The 22,539-nt window shown below is 41.5% G+C and overlaps 1 protein-coding gene across 4 annotated transcripts in view; it reads right to left on the bottom strand.

Moving 5' to 3' along the window:
• Positions 1 to 9,505: 9,505 nt before the first annotated feature.
• Positions 9,506 to 22,539, bottom strand: part of LRRIQ1 (leucine rich repeats and IQ motif containing 1) — a 102,717-nt gene continuing 89,683 nt past the window's right edge. For all 4 annotated transcript variants that reach the window (XM_082240933.1, XM_082240932.1, XM_082240934.1 and 1 more), the window contains 2 exons: positions 20,508 to 20,628; positions 9,506 to 10,268 (listed from right to left, as the gene is read on the bottom strand). In XM_082240933.1, the coding sequence (XP_082097059.1) occupies positions 10,135 to 10,268; positions 20,508 to 20,628 (255 nt within the window). In that variant the 3' untranslated portion in view covers positions 9,506 to 10,134. The remainder of the gene's footprint in view (positions 10,269 to 20,507; positions 20,629 to 22,539) is intronic.

Genomic DNA, 22,539 nt, shown 5'->3' with positions numbered 1-22,539 from the left:
CTAAGATGCTAAAAAGTGCAAGCGGTATATCTGATGTGTTCTTAACCAGGCTTACTTCGGTGCCAGTTGAATGGGACTGACTTCCGCATCAGCATGGACTACGGCCTCTGGCAAACGTCCTGTAAAGCGAAGTACCACTGAGGCAAACATGTTTCTGGACTGTCCCACTGCACAATGCTTGGGGGCAGCAGGGTATGTGTGTAGGGTAACATCATGACCAAGAGCAGGGCTCTAACATAGACTTTCCCTAGAGATGTAGTCCACCCTTCCACACCAAGTGTGGAGGAATTTATTTTATCTCATTAAAAAATGTATGCAATGAATGGTCTTTCAGAATGAATGGTCTTTCAGACGTGTGAGCCCCTCCTTACCTGCGGTCTGTTGTGGAGCATGCCAGGCAGACCAGTAGTACAGTGACAACCAGGTCTCAGTGGGATTAGTCCCTGACGTGTCCATTAGACTGCCTGGCACACTGCTTAGGGTGGCGTTAAGACTGCTGCATGATCGGGTCCTGTAGTTCATCCACACAGTGAACCCTGTCTCTCTCACACATCCACACGAAGGAGTCGATGGATGAGAACTGGAGGATTAAGCAAGCGAAGTGAAACCCAGTATCAGCATAAGACTGCATTCATATGCCTACTTTTCTGGGAGTAAGATCCATTAAAGTAATGGGGCTTAACTCGTGAGTTTTGTTTTAGTTTTACATTTATAGCGCACCTTTCCTCCAAGGGGCTCAAGGTAGCGTACATAGTTCCCCGCCTCTCCAGTTTATCCTCAGAACAATCCTGCGAGGTAGGTTGAGTGACTGGCCCAAAGTCACCCACTATGTTTCGTAACTGAGTGGGGATTTGAACTCCGGTCTCCCAGGTCCTAGTTCGACACTCTGGCACTTTATTCCATTTTTAGGACATTTCCTCATTATAGTTGAGCTCTCACACGAGGTGAAAGCCACTTCCAGAGCAGTAGTGGAATACAGCGCTAGTTTAGCGCTCATTTCCATTTTATCTGAAAACGCATTTTGACCCTGGAAGCAAATAACACGGAAACGAGCGCTAAAGTCGCACTGTGTTCCACTGTAGTTCCAGAAGTGGCTTTTACATAGCGGGAAAGCTCAAATATAACGCAGAACTTAACAGTTAGGGAAAAGGGACGGAAACGGAATTAACTGTCGTGTGAATGCAGCCCTAGTTAGAAGATCGCTCTGTAAAGCGTGTCTTTCACGAGGACTGCTCCAGAGCTCGTCCTCCTCGCTTCTTGCAGTGCTTCCTCGTTAAACAGCACAGAGGAACAAAACCTGCTCTGGAAGGAGGACCCTGGGACTCAGCTGGACTAGTAGACATGCATTGTATAGGAAACAATGGTGTTTTCTTTTCTTTTTCTGTAAGAGACCCGCACCCATTACGATCTGTGTCCAAACCCTGAGTGATGCAGTGCAAAAATTCAAAGGCCGGGGTGTGTATTTGGTGAGTTCCCCGTTTATTTACTAGGAAGCTCCTTAGATTTCAGCCGAGTAAGTTTTAGGGTCACAGCACGACTGATCCAACCTTTGTTGGGTCCGGAAATTTCCGTGTTAGTGTTTTGGGGAGGAACTCTGCATACCTACAGATGGGGGGTGGGGGGGGAGAGATCAGAGGCGATGTTGACCTGCCAGTGAAGAGCATAGAAGCTGATCAGATAGCCATTCCCCAGCCTAGACTTGCCTTAGACATCCACGCGCCCTCGGTTGCGATTCCAATTCCGCAGTCAATTTGGACTGAGGCGAAGCTTTGGAGTGCCCTGCGCGCGCACTGTTTCAAAGCCCGCTTCGCTGCATTTGAAATGCTCGGGCCAAAGTCCAGCAGCGCAGAATCGGGGGTTTTCTGCTTCAAAAGAACCTGAACGAATTCATCTCAGCCTGTCCCCAGCCCAACAAGAGCTGCCTTTGTGCTCTGCAGCCGCCGCAGTTTGGAAAGGGTTTCGGCCACGAAGCTGCGCCACTGGCTGTAATGGAATCACACGTCTCCGAGGGAAGACCCCGAAATTAGCGCTCTGCGGAGGTGGCAACAAAGCGGCCTCTTTAGCACTGAAGGCGAGCGTGCTGTTTTATCCTAAAATAAAAACTGCCCAGGGACAGAATCCAGTTCGGTGAGGCAGGACCCTAGAAGCAGGAGAGAGGATAGTTAACACTTTCCCAAGATTTTGCAGTGAACGTAAGTTTTGGAAGGGGCGTTAAAATCTGCAAGGCAGCCGTGTGTTTCCTTCAAGGTTGCGATCCTGTTTACACTTACTAGAAAGCGACAACTTGTTGAACTCCGTTAGTTTGTTGCTGTGGCGCAGAGAAGACTTAACAGATTTTATGGGGTGGGTGTGGTAAGCGCCGGCCCTATCATTAGCAACAGTAAAGCGACTGCCTCTGATTTTGAGCTTCATAAAAGCGCAGCAAATTGTTAGTTATTTAATGTGTTGCATTTTTACTGGTAAAGAGGGGACCCGGCGCTGCTGAGACTTCCTGTTTCAGGGGCCAACAGATTTCGACGGGACTTACTCCAAAGTAAGTGTGCATAGGACTGCAACCTTAGCACTAAATCACAATACAATAGGATGCAACTCAACATAACGCAGTGCAGTGCAATACATCCTTTTCAACTTGGTGAGACTTGTTTCAGATGAAGTATGCCCAGGATCGGACTGAGAGGCTGCCAGTATGTCCCTCCGTATACTACTAGGGTTGTTTATTATAGATTGTGAGCCTGTCGAACAGTGAATGCCAATAATGATGACATACAATACAATATAGTTTAATATAAAATGCATTAGGCGCGGCGCAAAATTTAAAGGAACAGGTTCCTCTAGTCATGCCCACGATCTTCCTGGAACTTATTTCTGAACAAATCCACACAGTCTGCGCAGGTCTGGCCGTTCAGTTCTAACCGTAATTGACAGGAAAGTTGAATCACATGGGAAACGTGTTAGGAATAAGGTGGGGTACCAGATGCGATCATATTTTCGTTTGTCTGGCAAGGTCTTTTTTTCTTCGCTGTAGATCCCCTCCAGTGCGGAAAAGGGCGAGCTCAGTAGGAGAGAATTTTTTCCTCTCTGCTCGTTTATACTGTCATTGCTTCGAGCCCTTGATCAAAAGCAAAGCTCCCCTCTCCCGCCAGGGAGTCAGGTGTCCGAAAGGTACACCCAGATCCTAAACAGGCTCCCTCGGACGCCAGTTCCATTGCGATCAAGTCGGCTGGGCTGGCTAGCAGTGGCGCACTGGCTCCCGCTCTCAGCTTCACCCAATAAAGCCGAATACTTTGCTGTCACCCATCCCACATCCACGCCGCCCCTGGTTTCAATGGAACTGATTCCCCAGTTCCCAAAGAGCGTTTCGACTGGGCCATTAGCATATTCTCAGCCAGGCACCAAATGTTCCGACTGCTTTGTAAGTAAGCGCAAGAGAAACAAATGACGCCCCGTTTTGAAATCGGGTCAGTGTGTTGTTGTTTTTCCCCAATTGCAGAAGAGCCGGTGAATTCTAACGACGGAAGTAGATGGTCTATCTCCCTAAAAATAAACCCGAGATAGACTCTCTGACCATTGGCGCTTCCCGGATTCCATTGCTGACTGGAGACTTCGTATGTCGAGCTGGGTTTTATTGCAAAGGGTCTGACTTGTCACCCAGCACACTGCAATCCTATACATGGTTACCTGGGATTCCTTTTCCTAAGTAAACATTGCACTGCGTAGGTCCAATCCTATGGAAGTTTTTTTTCCCCTGTGCAAGCCCGATGGACTTGAATGAGAGCTGCGCAAGGTTGATGAGCATCAGGCTTCACACGACCAGGTCCTTATACACGTATTTAAAAAGATCGTCTTATTTGCTTCCAAATAAAGATGTGTATAGGAAAATTGAGGCGGAGTGGCCGGATGTTTAGGATCGGTGTTTTCTTTATACTTTTAAAAATATGGCTTGCTTGGAATTTTTGTTACAGTATTCAGGTTGAAAAGCCATCCCAATCTGCTATATGTCTTTCTGTTTTGTTTCAGCTCTCATTCAAGTCGGCGAAGCTCCCGCAAGGGAAAGAAACCTCGTTGGAGATTGTGTTCTATAAGCTTATGCATACTTACTTGGGAGCAAGTCCTACTGAGCGCACTGGAATTTACCGAATAGTAGAATGATGCTCAGAAGATAGGTCTCTAAGTGGGGGGGGGGGTGTATGTGTGTATTAAAAAACAAACAAACAAAAAAACCTTCACCGACACGAACAGGCGGTTCCCCCTCCCCGTGATGGGAAGTCATAACCCACAACCTTTCAGTTCAATGGGACAAGAAGACATCCATCCCAGAGTGCATCGCGCGCTGTTCTCGCTCTTCCTCGCACGGCAGACTGCCAGAGCGATAAAACCACGTTGAGTTTTGGGCAGCAATCTTGTGGCTCCCCAAACTCTCAGATTTGTTGTGGTATCAAAAGGCCTGTTCATCAGCAGGCAGGCACTGTTCCTCGACGGCCCGTTTCAAAGCAGCCGAAGTCTCACTCGTGTCGGTTTCAGCTCTCCAAAGCGCGGGAGGGAAAGTTACTGGGTCAGCTTCCACGCAAGGCGTGGAAAGCAGACCGTGGAAAGCACAAGCTCCCCGACCCTACGACTGAGGTTTGACCTGCTAGGGTAAAGGATTTTCTCACTGACAAGCTCCTCCACAGTAACTGGCTTGCGGTAGATCGGAGCCCCGATTTCAACGCAGGGAGAATCTTGCATTTATTTCCACCCAGTGCGCTTAACATCTGGGGCGCGATCCTCTCTTCTACCCTGATTTGATGGTAATTATAATTCGCTTTCCTTGTTACTGTTTTTGGACATCTGGGCTGTATTTTGGGCATAGCCGTATCTATGCTGTATGTTTGGCATAGTTCTCTGGGCTTCGGCAGGCGGGCCAGATAAGTAAACCATAAATAAATAAAACAAATACTCCCAATTTTAGACACCCCCACCCTCAGACGGTGAAGGAACTATTTCTTTTTGATGTCTTCAGGTCAAGATATACTACATGTAATTGGAAGCGGCGTGATCCGAAGCATGTGCCCTTAGAAATCAGAGCTGGAGAGTCCTTCGCTTCCAGAGGCGCCTCTGTCGTGGAACTGAAAGGGGCACTTGCTGCGGGACAGAGGTTTGCAACGGATTTCAAGCAGCCCAAATTTAGTTTATTAGCCCCAGGGAGTGGGCGGGGGGCGGCGGCTTGAGGGCTCTTTCAGCTTCCGATCTCCAAGCCCATTTCCTTGGGAAGAAGGCCCAGTCATTTCAGCCGGACACTTCGGGATCAGGCTCCTGGGAAGGCGCCCATAGTCATAGTTCACAGTGTAGCGTTATTGGTTTCGGATGTGGATCTTTGTCATTCGAGGTTTTATCATGATGATGATAATTTTGGAAAACAAATCGGGAAAGATGCGTTCGTTGTATGAATAGAGGAGTCACAAAACAAGCAGCTTCGCCTTAAAGAGCTACAATTCCCAGTAGCCTTAAAAGCTACAGTTCCCGAGATTCTTTGGGAGGAGGTCGTGCTTTAAATGTGCTTTGAATGTATTGGGTGGGCCTGTATCACTTTGCATAATCCCCAAACCTTATTATTTGTAAGTTCTCCTGGTTTGATGATATGCTAAAGGAAATTCCCACTATAATGGTGAGTCTTGAAAACTCACGTCTCCTAAGTTACAAACTGCACCTATCGATTGAAACTGACCGCCACATAGATTCATCAATGAATGAATCCCAACCATTTAACCGAACAAAGTTTATAGCGCTGCCTAGATTTGCTTTCACAGATCAACACAGAGGAAAACCTGTTTTGGTATCTCTAGCCTCTTTAAAATGGACTCAGCCGGATTCTGTTCAAGAGACCGACTTGTTCGTTAATATTCACACGCGGTACAAATAACGTGTGTGTGTGTGTATGTGTGTGAGAGAGAGAGAGAGAGAGAGAGAGAGAGAGAGAGAAGGAGGGAGGGAGGGAAGGAGGGAGGAAGGAAGCCTTAGAAACACGAATACGCAGCTATTGGACGAAGCCGTCCACTCTGACCCACCTGGGGCCAAATCGGAGCCCAGCCAGGCCCATAAAACAGCGCCCCGAACGACGAGAGATTGGATTTGGGATCAGCAATCCTGATTTGCAGAGAATACTAAGAACTTAACCGGAACGGCAGTTCAGCCACCTCCAGCGTTGTAGCCTCTGGGAAGGTGTTAGGGTACTTGGAATCTGAATCTTTGTACTAAGGCTAGTTTTGCAGGTCAAAGAAAACAACGCCTTTCGCCACGAGTGGAACGCATTTAAAAAGGATTGTTGTGCGCGTGTCTACACTGTACCCTGCCACTACTGAGGTCAGTGGCAACTTCCTCACACGATTTCCAGCCCTTCACCACCCAGAGATGGAGTGAACTAATAGATTTTATAACTAGAAAATAGCCAAGCGTCCAGAACTGTATTGGATTGGGAAATAAATTGAAATGGAAGGTAACGGACAACCCCATTTGGATCACTTTCACATGAATGAGCAGCTGCTTTTAGCACTACTTAAAATGTGTTCTGGGTGACAAGTCTGTGATTATTATTTATTAGATTTCTATACTGCCCTTCATCTGAGGATCACAAGGTGGTTTAAATATAAAAACACAAAAATGCATAACAAAGTAACAAATAAAACACTTTGTTTTATATGCAAGGATATTGATAGCTCATCTCACCTACTAGTAGCAGAGTCAGGGCAAAACTTGAAGCCAGCATCTGCCTCTCCCTACCCCACAGTGCATATGCTGAAAATCCCAGTCTAGGATGTTTCTGCAACAGATATTGGGCTTCTTGTACAATTCTGGCAGCAAGATATTTCCATTCAGTTGTTTTCTCTGATGTAAGTCATACCAAGTTCTTGTACTTTAACATCTCAGCATTATTTCATTAGGAGTTAAAACATTTTTTTTAAATAAAAAAAAATCCTTTTCCAGTCTGATGAAGGCAAAAGGAGGCAAAGACTAGTGAGCATAGTGAAAAGGGAAATAATTCTTGGCTGTGATTTGCTTTCTGTGGTTCACAATTTGTATAGGTTTCTTTAGAATTTTGCTTATGAGGACTAGAAACCTGCTTTGCCACAAACATGGTCTGAAGTCCAGGGATTCAAAGTTCCACAACACAGGGCGCTAGCATGGCTACACAAATGCCTGTGCATCATGCAATCACCCCCATATGGGAAGTGCTTGCCTGCCACTGTTATCCCCCTTCCCACAGCTGCCATTTTGTTTGGATTGCACTGGGAATCAAGGCCATTGCCATAAATAGGCTGCAGAGGAGCAAACATGTCAAACTGTAATCACTCATGAAACAGGCACACAATATGCAATTAACAACCTATTGGAAGTAACTTCACCTGGAGTCAAAGACACTGACTTTCAATGTCCCAGCCTACATGAAGCTCAGTTTTCATACTTAGAAGCATAATAAGGCTTACAGCCAAAATGGGGTTCGGCTCAAGGTATGGCAATAATGCATTGCAATCTTAAACATGGTCTAAAGGTAAAGGGACCCCTGACTGTTAGGTCCAGTTGTGGACGACTCTGGGGTTGCGGCGCTCATCTCACTTTACTGGCCGAGGGAGCCGGCATACAGCTTCCGGGTCATTTGGCCAGCATGACTAAGCCACTTTCTGGCGAACCAGAGCAGCGCACGGAAACACCATTTACCTTCCTGCCAGAGAGGTACCTATTTATCTACTTGCACTTTGACGTGCTTTTGAACTACCAGGTTGGCAGGAGCAGGGACTGAGCAACGGGAGCTCACTCTGTTGCAGGGATTCAAACTGCCAACCTTCTGACCAGCAAGCCCTAGGCTCTGTGGTTTAACCCACAGTGCCACCCACGTCCCTAAAATGGTCTACTCAGCAGTAAATCACATTGAATTCAGTGGGCCTTAATCTCAGTTAAGTGTGTCTAGGATTGCAGCTTCACTGAAGCTCTCTTCAGGCACTACTCGTGTGAGAAGCATGTTGAATGGGGTTAAACATGCACTGTCTTTCCCCATGCCTTCCCCTTTCAAGCAAGTAATGTCTGAAAGAGGGCTACTGGTATCCACCATTTTAATTTAGTAGCTTCTTCATGGGCACTTCTGTTGATGGACGTCTATCAGAATTATATTCCACACTTTTCCCAAGGACTTCAAAACAGTATATATAGCTCCCTCTCTTCTTTTAACTCCATCCCTGGAAGGCAGGTTAGGTTGAGCAAGTGGACTGTGGCCATCCTGTATGCTTTGCTGTCAAGGCTCCCCATTCTAAGGTCACATCCACATCTCATACAACTTAAATAGTTGTGGCTTCCCCCAAAGAATCTTGGGAACTATAGTTTGTTAAGTGTGCTGAGAGTCATTGGAGACCCTTAACAAACTACAGATTCCAGGCTTTTGGAGGAGAAGCCATAACTGTTAAAGTGGTAAAGGACTGCTTTAAACATATGGTGTGGATGTGACAAGTCACACACCACGAATGGGAAACTTTTCAGAGTAGAAATGGCATTCTTCCTGAACAGAATTCCACTGCTGAGATTTTAACCTGGACAGCTCAATTCTGAAATGTCTTAAAATGAGAATACTTGGACATCAGTGAATTTACAGCTAGCAACTTTGCACAACTGATTTTCACTGCACTTTATTTCCAAGTGAGTGTGCTTAGGGTTTTGGACTGCATCTTCTTAAATCCAAGTGTTGGGCAGGTAAGTCTGAAAGCTGAAACCATCTGTTTAGCAGCATTTTCATTTTAAAAAATGAATTATGACATGAGACATTAAAATACAGATTGTAATTCAATACCCAAATCTTTGTGTGCAGTAAATAGCTGGCAAGACGAATGTGCAATTTTCTATTTATCGCAAACCCAGCCATAAAAAATATTAGAGGTCCATACTGCTTTGGTTTTTCCTACGGTGGTCTTAGACAAAGAGAAACATTTCCAAACCATATTAACTTGAAGACATTAATGAAAACAGACAACATGATAGGAACTTTACTGTGCCAGGGAATGTATAATATATTCTAAACACAGCCACAACATATTAATACATCTTTTTTATTTTTATTGACTGAAGCCTTGATTTTTGTCTTAGCTTTTCTATTTCAACAGTATTTCCGAGTGGGTCAAGGCTCCAGTGGGATATAATGACACCAAAGTAAATAGAAGAGTTTAAAACCAAAGAATTGTTTCTCCAGATTCTGTCAGCAATTTGTACCATGCTAACCGAAACATTGCTTCAGTAAGAAAAGCATACATGCATTGAAGTAATGCAAACAACATTAGTATCAGTGGCATGGAAGGGACGGACTCATCATGAGGCTACAAAAGGGTAGATTTTGACCGATACTGAAGTAATAGGCTAGGACAAAATTGTTGTGTGATGTTAAAAGTTATACTTTAATTCTGGAAAATAGGGTAGCAGACCTGAAAAGTAAGAAGACTGCCAATGTACCACAAAATAATAAACATAATTTGGAATTATGAAACAGATCTTAATATCACATTACTGAATTTTAATGTGCTGTGAATGTGCATTCATTCACCCCACTGGGGTGTGCAACTGCTGGGGAGAAATTGATGCATTTTTTACACAAAACATATTTACAACATTAATATGTTTGGAATAAGATGGACATTCCACATTTTACTTTTTAACAGATACATATTCCAATCTACAAAGCAGAGAAGCAAAATACCTAGATTTGGGCCAATTTGATTTTGATTTGTTTTGCTTGATTGAGAGGTACAGGAAACGAGTTTAAACACATGTACTTAAATCCAACTGTGGATCAGGCTATCTCGGTCACATACCACTGCACAATCACAAACCATTATTGTACGTATACATCCATTTGTTCACCGGATCACACCAGCCACTTTATAATAATTCCATACATGCTTTTAAACCATACTGCAAAAATAAATTTCAGATACAAATATTGTAATTTCTCTGATATTTATAAAAGAACTTAGCCAAAGAAGAAGAAGAAAAGGTGGGAAATCATGCAGCGTAAAATAAAATACAGAATACATGGAGCTGAGGAACTTTCTATCTGCAGAATCCAAAAAGAATGGCAATGCACAGGCTCACCACATGTTTTAAATGCTGAAGGTCCAATGACTATTTCAAAGCTTTTGCCTTCTTTTTGCCACTTCCCCATCCACCGCTGAGCTGAAGTGGATGGTCTCGAAATGAGATCCGCTCTTTGTGCGAGGGCCCCAAAGGTGATCTTTCAGGCACAGGTGAATCCTTTTCTACACAAGAAGAAATTGGTATGAAAATGCTGTTGCTCAAGTCATCTTTAAAACAACAACAACAACAACAACAACAACAACAACAACAACAACAACAACAAAATAGCAGCCTCTCATCATGCCTAATTTTGTTACTTAGTTCCTAATTCGAAAAGTTTTAGCAGAAAATCTAAGCTACTTTAAAGCCATTAACTGATTAAAAACTTTGATCTCAATGGCAATTTGTGGATATTTAATATGTGTGTGCTCTCTCACACATGTGTTTCTTCTGAATAATTGCAGATAAAACATTCATTGGCCGGGAAATCACACTAACCACATTGGTGGAAATAAGAGATGTGCAGAGTGACAACAATGTGATCAGCACTGAATACTATTTCACAAGGGAATGCCTCTGATTAAGCATATACATTTTAAACACATAGTTAACACATTCACAAATTGCATTGATAATTCATTCCCATTTACATGCTAATTCGCAACTGAGATTTGTAAAAAGCATGGGCAGTATTTTAGGAATATTAGAATCAAATTGAAAAAATCCAGACATATAATTTACATATTCATTGTTTCCTTTTCGTGTCCAATTATTTCTTCGTCATTTGCACATACCGTATTTCATGAACACATAAGTGGCACAGAGATATCATTTTTATGGATTCTGGCATTTTTTAACCACATGAAGAAAATTCCAGATGATTTATAGGGCCAACGGGTTGCTATTTTAATTTCTCAGCCCAACATACGCTCGCCAGACATCCACCAAGGGAAAGACAGAGGAAGTCACCATTTACTCCACTGAATAAGAAATGGAGAAAGCTGACCTAAATATTGAATTTTTATTCAAATCTTAAGTCTTCAATGGTAACTATGTAGCTGTCAATAACACCTTCAGAAATTTCTGAGTACTACATAGGGCTCCAATCAGCCTCAAACAGGAGCCATATAGCACTCACTGGGGCTTGTCAGATGTAGTTTTATCACTTCCCTCCAATATACAATATAGTGATCATGGTAATGGGTTCAGGATGAGGGCTGGCTGCCCATCCTAAATCTGAGTGCTTCATTGCTCTATAACTGCTACTGTCGGTGGTTGAATATAGCACTGCATGTGTGTGTGTCGCTTGCCACAAAATGTTCCTGGCCTCCAGGGTAACCTTAGCTTAATTTGACTAATTCCGCCATACCTTCATCATTCCACAGTCCATCTGCCCACAACCACACTGTGATAATGTGCATTCTGTGCTGGATGCAGGTACATTTTTGGGGTGCTGCACACACATATCGTTCCTGTCTTGCACCATTCATATATATAAGGCTCATCCTGCTGGAATGGTTATAATCCATTTTGTACCGAGAATGAACTTCTCAAGTGCTTTCTGTCTCCCTGTGTACACAGAGAGCGCTTTTTCATGTCATCTTCTATTGGGGTGGACTTTCCGACATTGCAAGGCCTGTGCCAATTCACATTTTCCAGTCTAGCTACATGCACTAGGAAAAGCAGGGAACAGACCATGGGTATAACCTCAGATTTGTATTGATTTAGATTGATGGGGCAGGGCAGCTGCCCCCTTGCCCTCCCTTGGCTACACCAATGGAACAGACTGTATATTGATAAATCAGTACATCAGTTTCTGTAGTCTCTTTTTAGGGACAGCTAGCATTTTGAATGACCAAAAATAATTTCAAAAAAGTACTATAGAACAACATGTGCTTAGCTGCAGTGTGGCATTACATCATTTCTGCCCACAGCCAGGAGGAATGGGAACACAAATTTAGGGGAGTAGATAACACCAATGTGTTGGTGTACATGTACTGGTTGGTATACATACCCACCTGTGTGTACAGACAACATGGACAGTGGTGGCTGCTTTGCCTAGTATTATAATGATGTGAAGAGGTGTACAATTAAAAAGCACTATCTACAAAAGTGCTTCACACTGTAAACATAGCCTAATTGTGCATTTCACACAGTGTCTCCAGTTTCTGGTTCGTGCAGACATTCAGCACTTCCCAAAATGGAAATGAGAGTACACATTGAAAACAATGCAGAAATGAGTCATTATAGCTGTGATTAAGCTGTACTGCGCCCTCCCCCCAAAAGCAAAAGACAGGAATTTCTGTCTTTCATTTTAAATGTGAGCCCAAAATTTCCTCTCCAGGCAATTAGAAGTCTTGCTCATATTTTTCTCATCACTATTCTTTCAACATTCTACAGGTCATGGAAGCTCACAGGCTCCCCCTTTTTTATACAAAAACCTTTCACATAAACTTTTGCATACCTAATTAACAAGTATGTGAAAACCAGAATCATGGGTTGTATCCAAGTAAGTCCAACTCAGAGTAGAGCCATTAAAATTAATGTCTGGTCATGCCCATCATTCTTAGTGAGTCTATGTTGGATATAGCCACTTGCTTTTAGGTGGTCTCATTTTGCTTTCAAACAGACACTTGCCTACTTAGGTTCACTATTAGAAGGAATGTGTAATTTTAATGTAATTCCACATATTAAATTAGGAAAATATGCATCTTTCCATTTGAGTACACACCAGCTGGTGCCAACTTCAGTTCCTTGAGATGCATAAGTCTTTTGCAAGTATATTTTACAGTATGCGTTTTGTTTATACATTTGCAGTGTATACAACATGGCTACTAAAAGTGGATATGGCCTCTAGATGGATGTGTTTATATTCAAAATCATCCAAAGCCTCTGATATGGCTTCGTCTGATAAATGAAGGTAATTCAATGACTCTAAAAATATTAAGAAGAGCTGGTTGGATCAGTCCAGTGGTTTTCAACCAGTGTGCCATGGCACCCTGGGGTGCTTTGAATGATGGTCAGGGGTGCCATGGGCAAAACTGGTCTCTGTCCCTCTTCCCTTCCCTCCCTCCTCTGATGCCCTCTCATGTCTCTGCCTCCCAAAGCCTTGAATGGATGTTTGTCATAGCAGACCTGGCTACAAGTTTCCCAGGTGAATGGTGCCTCCGAGGCTGGCCAGGGGGTGCTTCCCAGGCCCCAGTGGGGCAGTGTGAGAAGGCACCTCTCTTTGGGGTGGACAGCTCAAAGACCGGGGGGGGGAGCAGCTGTGGTTGCCCAGAGGACTCCCAAGAAGAGGGGAGAGGAGAGGAGGCTGAGGGAACACGCCACAAGGGAGGGTGTTTGAAAAAGGGTGAGAGGCTGCCAGCTCTGCGAGCAAAGGGTGACATAACTGGGCTTCTGAGCCCCACAGGGATGCTGCAGAAAGAATGTAGTGGGTCAAGGGGGCCGTGGACTCAAAAATGTTGAAAACCTCTGGATCAGTCCATTGATCTATCTAGTCCAAAACCCAGTGGCCAAACAGCTGCCTCTGGGAAGCTCCCCCAAAAAGACCTAAGCAAAACAGCAATCTACTCATTTGCAATTCCCAGCAGTTGCCATTGTAATACTTTAGCCCCAATCCAGTTAAGTGTAATCATGACCAAGTCCTGTTGATATGGACAAGCCATAAATTTAATTCCATCACTTTCAATGGCGCAATGAGATGTGACACAATAAATCTGTTATCAGGAACAACATTTCCCCATAAGTTAAAAGGGGTGGGTGGGAGAGAGATGCAATAGAGAGGAGATGTGGAAATAAGGGTGAGAGCAGGGAGGCAGTTAACTCTCCCCCCCCCCACTTGGTTTTTCTAATTCATTCCTGCCCTAAGCTGCGAATTATCCCATGAAAGAAAACATAGCTACAAAGCAAACAGCAACCTTGGGGTGTGAGATTCAAACTGTTGTGAGAAAAGGGTTTAAAAGTTGCACTCCCAGCACCAGGCTCTGGGTTGATTCATACCTCTGTGGCTGCATTTAATGCTTAAGAAAATGCCTTCACAGTAAAATGCTGATCACATATCGTGTCTAGTTTGAGCCTTAGTCACAATTAACTTTAACTGTGTCCCAGACTTTGCTTCAGTCCTCTGGCACTTAGAAGTAGGTAAACTAGATTTTTGTGTGTAAACCATGGGTAGGCAAACTAAGGCCTGGGGGCCGGATTCAGCCCAATCGCCTTCTAAATCCGGTCCGTGGACAGTCCTGGGAATCAGTGTGTTTTTACATGAGTAGAATGTGTCCTTTTATTTAAAATGCATCTCTGGGATATTTGTGGGGAATAGGAATTTGTTCATTCCCCCCCCAAATATAGTCTGGTCCCCCTCAAGGTCTGAGGGGCAGTGGACCAGCCCCCTGCTGAAAAAGTTTGCTGACCCCTGGTATAAACTCTATAACCCTGCTTCTTTAACAGCTTTCACCAGAACTTATACCAATTACAAGAAGTTGCACTTAAGATTAGAACAGCAGTATTAAGGAAAAAAATAGATGCGGTTCATCTTATGTGACTGAGTTGCATCCAGACATTTCCCTATGTGAATGGAAGGATTCCTTCTTGTACAAATGATACTCTAATCCAGTGGATGCTTCCACTCACTGGATGCTCCTGCAGGAGGCAATTTCTGCTGATCTCTTCCTTGCATACACTGTTCCGGAGTCCCGTCCCCCCCCCCCGACCCTATGGAGCAGAGGGCTGAAGAAGTAAGAAGGAATTGCTGAAAACTGTCTCCTCCCCTTTCACCCTCGGAAGCCCCCAATTAGTGAGACTCTTCTTCAGGCAAGCCTGGATTCAACCCATGCTGTTTGGTTAATCAGAAATAACTCTGGACTTATAGTGAACTTTCCCCATTAAAATTATAAGAACCAGATAAGGAACTCTATTCTAAGAGCAACACTGATGTTAATCCAGTTATGCCTTTGGTGAGGTTTCTAATTAAGCCAAGTGAGAAAGCAACATTATTGAGTTTGTCTGCTTCCTTAACTGGAGGCGTAACTTTAAGGTTGGAAAATTGTGATGAGGAAAAGGTAGGTGGGAGGAACAGCATTAGAGTTTTTGAAACTGTAATTTTCTTGTGAAAGAGTCAGTCCCTCATTTTGTGTTTAGACTGAAGAAAGTGCTCAGGGCTATTGTTTTGGTATGACATCCTTGATCCAATAATTGTCATTATAAGTTGCTGCCTCTTATAAATTTTATGAGGGTATGAACTATTTCTTTGTCTATCTTTATGAAATCTATTTTCTTATCTTCCTTACTTCCTACCCAGCCTTTGTATCTCCGAGTCTGTTTTCATTTATAAAAATATTGTTCTGAAGTGGTTTGGCACTTCGAGAGATTTGGTGAAAAGTGTTACAAGACTACCACTTAAATAGCAATAGGATGCAATCTATCCTGAGCATCTCTTCCAAAAAGATCGTGGAAAGGAATGAGAATTGTGCAACTGTACTCTAAGCTTCCTTTCATTCTAATATGGCTTGGGTAAGAACAACAACAACAAAAGAAATCCTGCTGGGCTGTATCTAAAACTTTGTATTAGGGACTTGAGCTTCAAAATGTGATTTTCATTTGATAAATAAAATAAAATGTTTACTTTTATTTAATAATGGTATGAGCATTATCTTTCCTAAAAGATACCCACCAATCTGCTTATTTATTTCATAAACTGTATCCTCAGTAAAGGAACCTGTATTATTGAATTTGATGTTAAGAGCCACAGTGTATCTTGTAGCTTCAAAATCCCACACAGAACTACATGGGGAACTTGTAACATAATGTGTGACTTGCAACATAATGTTGCGGCCTGGGGTGCTCCTGTTTAGGTTTCAGACAGACATTCCTCCATTCCCCTTATACCCTGGTTTTCTGTGCCCCTGCTCCACCTATCAGTCTAGTGTGCCCACTAAACACCAGTAGTCACTGGGCTTCATTTTGCCAACTTTTAAGGATTTTGCTCCCCTCCCTGTGGTGTTATTTTGGCTACATAAGTTCCAGCATTTGAAAAACAGATTTCACTGTATGTATATATGATGTGGCATTGCCTCTCATAACTTCAGCAGCGTTATTCAGGTGCTGGATAATTTCTTATTGCATTGCTTTTATAAATATATTTTTGATGGAGAAGAGAGAGGACATTCTTAAGTGGACAGTTATGGCTTCTGGAATCATTGCCTTATTCCTTTCTGCCATTTAGAAAATGTATGTTGTGTACCAAGCATAATATGGGTGTAAGTAGGTGTAGCAAGAGAATAATGATTTCTAGTGATCTTTATCTTCCTATCTGATACATCATTGTTAACAGAAAGTCAAGGAACTCTGGGAAAAACCAATCAGTAAATTCTCCTGTGTGAACTCCATAGAAACACACAATAATTTTGCCGCAGCAGAGCCACTACCTCATCAAACAGCAGTCTTAAGTGCTGATGTCTATGTAGCTTAACTGGGCCGCTGGGAAACAAAAGAGAGATACCAACATTCTTGGTGTAGCACTGAGGTTTGCAGGGATTAAAAATAGAAGAAAAAACCCTCAGTGGGGAAAAACTCCAAAATAGCCTAATAATATATAAGATTCACAATTGATGGGGTGGGAAAAAGGAAAGTGGAATATAGTACCCACGAATAAGGAATGACTGGCTGGCTTGGACTCTGAACACTTCACACTATAACATTCTGTTACAAATCTCAACTTGCTGCATGGCTCCTAGCTAAGTTTACAGTACCAAACATATTGGTACTGCCCTCAACCTTCCCATCTCTAGTTTTTCTTGAGAGTTCTTCATGTAGGATAACCCTTAATTTCAAAGTCAACAAATGTGTTAGGAGACAAAAGGAAACAAAAAAGAACAGAGTTCTCTGCTTATGATTGTTACCAAAAGGCCAATATTTCATTGTAATGTTTCTGAGATCACAAGCCCTGTTCTTCTCAAACTAATGCCACAACAACCACACATTCATACACAAAAGCTACTCTTTATAAAACCACAATTACACTAACAGATAAATACAGAATTGGTTTTTTTCCAGTTCAACCTAGTACTACATCATGTTTTGTGCATATAAACCATTACTGCCTTGATATGTTTTCACAGGAGCAGCAAGCCATAACCCTGGAAGCTGAATTCCTGGAACAGAAGCACCATGTTCTTGAAGCACCATTCCAGAAATTGCATACATGGTGGACCTAGCAAAGGTTCTGAGGCTTCTGGTGCCACATGAGGTCAATGATATTAGAATAGAATATTATTATCCCTTTAGCAGATCAGAAGCTTCAGGCATGGAATGTGGGAGTCTTACATGCTCCAAGGACTCTGTTGCAGTAAGAGCAGTCAGATGCCACAGCAGAGGCCTCACAGTATAGAAAAGGGTGCCCTCAAAATGTACCCAGGCTCTGGGTACATCTGTGTCATATGCATTCCCCAGAGCTGGCATGAAATAACCTGAGTCTGCTCTTGGAATACTTCTGCCTAAATTGGGAAGTCCAAGGTATCTGGGTTGGGGTGGAAGCATCCTTTATAATCTATAGCATTTGGCAAACTGCATGTGTGTTTAGTATTACAATGTAAAATTTTGTGACCGTTACAATGAAAAAAGCGTTTGCTAGACACTCAGGTGATTTAAATTATTTGTGCCCAGCTACTCAAAATTTCAATATTTTGAGTCAGATTTTAAGGTGCCTGCATGTACAAAAAACCTGCAGAATTAATTGTGTGCTGAAAAGACTTCTTAAATTTGAATAAATGCTCCTTTCCCCCAGGCATTAAGTTCTCTTCTCTTTAATCTATTTTCTTTGCTAATGATTTGTTCTGTGCGCTCTCTCTCTCTCTCTCTCTGCCCCCCCCCCGACTAAATCTTCTATTCTTTAACAGATGCCAAAGTTGACATACAACTCTGTTTTGATAAGTAATGCAGTATAGGAAATATTTGGAACTTTTATTGGAGGGGGCAGGAAGAAAGAAAAATAGAGACTTTGCAAATCAGTGTATTGGCATACCATAACGTCTGCTAAGACGTCATAGAATTTTCACCAGTCTATCTAGAACTCTGTGACGTATTTTATAATTTATCCAAATCCTTTACCATATTGTATTACTTAGCAGCAAATACAGCATGGTTGTGTGTGAGAGGAAACCAGCTATTTAACAACAGTGACCAGAACAAATCTTTTGCTGCAAAATGTTTACATCAGTTTGAAGTTATATGAAATAAGTAGAATTTAGCAGGTTGGAGTTGAGTAACTGTTTTATTATTTTTATTCTTTAAACAACGTTTCTTGGGTCTGTCCTGAAATCATTTATTTAAATATTTAAATCATATGTGCATACAATGATAACTGGTGAAAGCTTTTTTAAAGATAATGTACAATCAACAACTGTAAGCCTGTTAACATGACATGTACACACACACACACACACAGAGAGAGAGAGAGAGAGAGAGAGAGAGAGAAATAATCACAGGAGAGGATTAGGCTGAAGGGAAGCATAGGCCTCACAATCTTTTAGTGAATGAAAAACTGTCCCCCCTCACTGGCAAAGGGAAACTTTTACTGAGAAGGATGCAGCATTTATCTTTTAAAAAAGCAAATAATGGAACTTATTGATTTCTAATCTATGCATTTCTTTCAATTCAGTTTGCAGAGTGTGCCTTTCTCCAGGTCCAAGTCAACGAATGATATTTTCAAATAGATTTACTTATTATTGCAATTATTTATTTTACCATGGTAGGAAAAATGTAAAAGTGTTGTAGTCCTTTATATTATTAAGAAAAAGTGTTTCAGAGCATGACTGTTGCATGTGTTGCAATCTTGCTCATGTTTATTCAGAAGCAAGCCCCACTTTGGGCTTTCCCAGGGAGTATGCAGAGGATTGCAGTCTTAGACTTCTTAGAATGTGAAATAGCCCAGACCAAAAACAAAAACAAAGGAAGTCTAGAGTTGCCATGAAAGAATTCTCTTTTGAAACTAAGAGGAGTTTCATAAAAGCATTCATCTTTGGAATCAAATTAAAAATATTAGCAAAAATCACTGGGGCATACAAACTCTCCAGTGCCAAAAGCAGCTAATTGACTCTCTAAGCCAAAATTACACTAAGCTTGAAAATTGATTCTCCAGATTTCTTAGAAAAATTAGATAGAATATAAATGAACATAGCAATGCAACAGACCTCAGCTTTATTCACTAATAAGTACCTTTGAAACATTATTATGTCTCAATCTTATTTTTTCTTATAGTTTTTAAATACTAAAATATTTCTGATTACTTTTTCTGGTAAACCACGTATTTCTACCTGTCCACCAATTCTTTATAAAAGCGCTATTTAAATATATGTTTCTGAATAAAGGCTGTCTGGTTCTTGCATTCAACATACACTTGCATCCTAAAGCATTTCTGCCAACTCCATCAGACATTTTCTATGAAGGAATCATAACATCAAGGAGTGTGATGCTATACTGGTATAGTTTTGGTATGCCCAAACTTTGCAACTTGTATGGTAGCAAAGCAAATCTTAGTGTTAGACTTATCGCAGTAGGTGCTTAACTGCTGTTTGTGGATTAATTGCATACTATACTCTTTTTTTGCCTTCAACTTCTGTAAAAAAAAGTACACTAAACTGTTCATGTCAAATTACTGATTTAATACTTACGTATTAAACAATTGAAAAGACAGAAGACTCTCATTTTAAATCAAAGCTGCACTACTAAAGTGAATGAAACCATGCCATTTGTCTCACTGAAAGCTACCAATGATCAAGTGGTTTCAGGATTAGGCCTTAAGCGGCAGACAAATACCCATCTTCAGGAAACACCAAAGGGTTTGGTAGGGCCTAGAGGAATAAGTAACTAAATTATAGGTTTTAGTTAAACAAAATCTCTGATGATTCTAATTTTCCACGTGGTTTTATGCACACACATTATCATACACATTCTCTTTAAATCAATTTGTCAATCACTCTCCCATTCATACACATCTAGAGATATATGTATGCAGTGATATCCCCCCAAAATGTTTAGGGGTACTCTCATTTTCCTACTCATATTGAAATACTGGCCCTCAATGAGGCCAAACTTAGATTCACAAAATGTTTAGGGGTATGCATACCCCTGTGTACCCCCAGAAAAAGCACTGTATGTATGTATATGTCTATACATACGTACATATCTCTTGCTCTGGATATGCCAGATACACATTTCTGTAGTTCTATGTTATCTACATGCATACACTAACATTTCAATATATCTATAGGCATACATTTTATATTCACATAAAATTTCAAAGTAAGGGCAGAAGTAGAGACGAAACCACCACTGTCCTGCTAGGAATGTGTCATTTGATGCTAAGCCCAGTCAGGTGATTCAAGCTTTATCTAGCTGATTATTAAAAGGAAAGTACAACTTACTTGAAGGTCCTGCAGAGTGTCTGTGTGGCTGATTATTTTTTTCTTTGTTCTGAGTCAAAGTACTTCCACTGGTCATGGAAACAAGCTCTAAATCCGTGTCTTCTCTCCTTACAGGGCTTGTCTGGAAGCAGTGAAAGAGAATGTACACAATCAAGAAACAAAATATGACATTTTCTGAATGCAGCTCACATTACTCTCAAATAAACAAGCCGGCTCTGTCAAACAATCTTCTTCAGAATGATCCCACAATCCTTTATTGCTGCCCAGTCTGAACAAATGCACTATGTCAAAGCATTTTTGTAAATAGGAGGCGATCTTAAAATTGTGGTTTGTGATCAGAATCAGTGCAGCAACAAAAGACAACATTTTAGTACAGTAATTTTGAAGAAAATAAATCTTGCAGACAACTGATGAAACCTTAAACAGCTTAAGATCATTTACTGAGCAGTCTATAATTTAAAGTCAGGGTTGAAAGCCAGAAATGTTATATTTGATTATTTTTTTTGCTATATTTGTGCTTAATCCAGAGCAAGTATCAGTTCTATCAATCAAACACTGAGTGAGTAATTTCATCTTTGCTACCTAACTAAACCTTCAGAAGAGTTTTTATGTACAGCTTGCATAAGATAATTATATTAAAATGTAACATATTGATGGATTTAAAAGAATAGAACAGAAAAAAGTTCTTTCATGTCAGTATGTTTTTAGATTTAGAATGGAGATTGAATAGAGAAATTAATTCAATGGTTTCAGCAATGCACATATCTGTACATTACAAATACTGGTCTTTCAACCATAAATCCTTGTAAGTAAGACTATTTATGTTTAGATTTATTTCCATGTAAGGATCACAGCCTATGAAACTGAAATGTACATACGAATTTAATTTTGCCGAGTTTAAAAATGTGTTATTTGTGAATGCAATGCTGTATTTAAGTTTTAAAACATAAATAAAATTACAATTCATAAATGTACTAACATTTTTTGTGAAATTAGTTGGTGCATCTGCAAGAAAGTTAAAATACACTTACATCTTATTGAGGGAGGACCTAAGAATACAGTACAGTCTTTATTTCTCAATTATTTCAATGGACTAAGTGCTCTCAGCTTCTGAAGTGTATCTGTAATGACTGTGGTGATTCCAAGATCTTGGCAGAACAAATTAATGCAGTCATTCAGTGTTTGTCCACTCTTATAGACTGGAGTAGACTTCAGGTTTCTTGGATCTAGTTTGGTTTTGGTTTTTAATAGAACCCCAAGACCTACAAACTGGAACCATGTGCAGAAGACAGTTGGAATTAAAGAAGAGGGGGCCTCTGTGAACACTCTGAGCCTATGAACTTGGTGGACACATTTCAGCAGCCTAATTTAGCTAGAAAAAAGTAATTATGTTGCTGTTGTTCCTAACAAAAATAAGATACCCTTCCTGCTCAACTATTAATTGCCAGAAATCTAATTGCCAGTTGACCCTGATCTAAATTCTCCCAATCTGTTATACAAACATCTGTTTTATCCACTTCATCTGCGATATAGTCTTGCCCCCTTTTTGGAGAAGAGAGGTTTTGCCATGCTGATCCATGCTTTTGTAATCTCTAAAATGTATTGCTGAAGTGTGCTTCATTGAAGGCTGTCCATGGAGATAGACCAGAAGCTTCAACTAGTGCAGAATTCTGTTGCCCATCTCTTGGAAGAGGCTTACATTTGGGAATATATTCATCCTACTTTACAAAGACTAGACACCTTCTGGACTTAATTTAAGGTGGCTCTTTTAAAATCCCTTTATAGTCTGGCACCTACAGGTTTCTTAAAGTTCACCTCTCCCTAGATTAGCTTAGTTACTGCCTTAGCTATGCAAGGCTGTTCCTACTCCATGTGCACACATGTGAGGTGAAGACATACTTTTATCTTAATGATTTTGAGGCTGTAGAACAGGAGTCACCAACCTTTTTGGACCAGTGGGAAAATCTGGAATTTTGAGAAAGTGCTGTGGGCACCACTCACAAAATGGCTGCTATGAGGGTGTATAGGAGAG

The sequence above is a fragment of the Podarcis vaucheri genome (assembly GCF_965113315.1).
Source record: "Podarcis vaucheri genome assembly, chromosome: 10".
In the NCBI taxonomy this organism is placed as follows: Eukaryota; Metazoa; Chordata; class Lepidosauria; order Squamata; family Lacertidae; genus Podarcis; species Podarcis vaucheri.
Note: the sequence above shows the minus strand (reverse complement) of the source record. Positions and strands in the feature narration are given on the sequence as shown.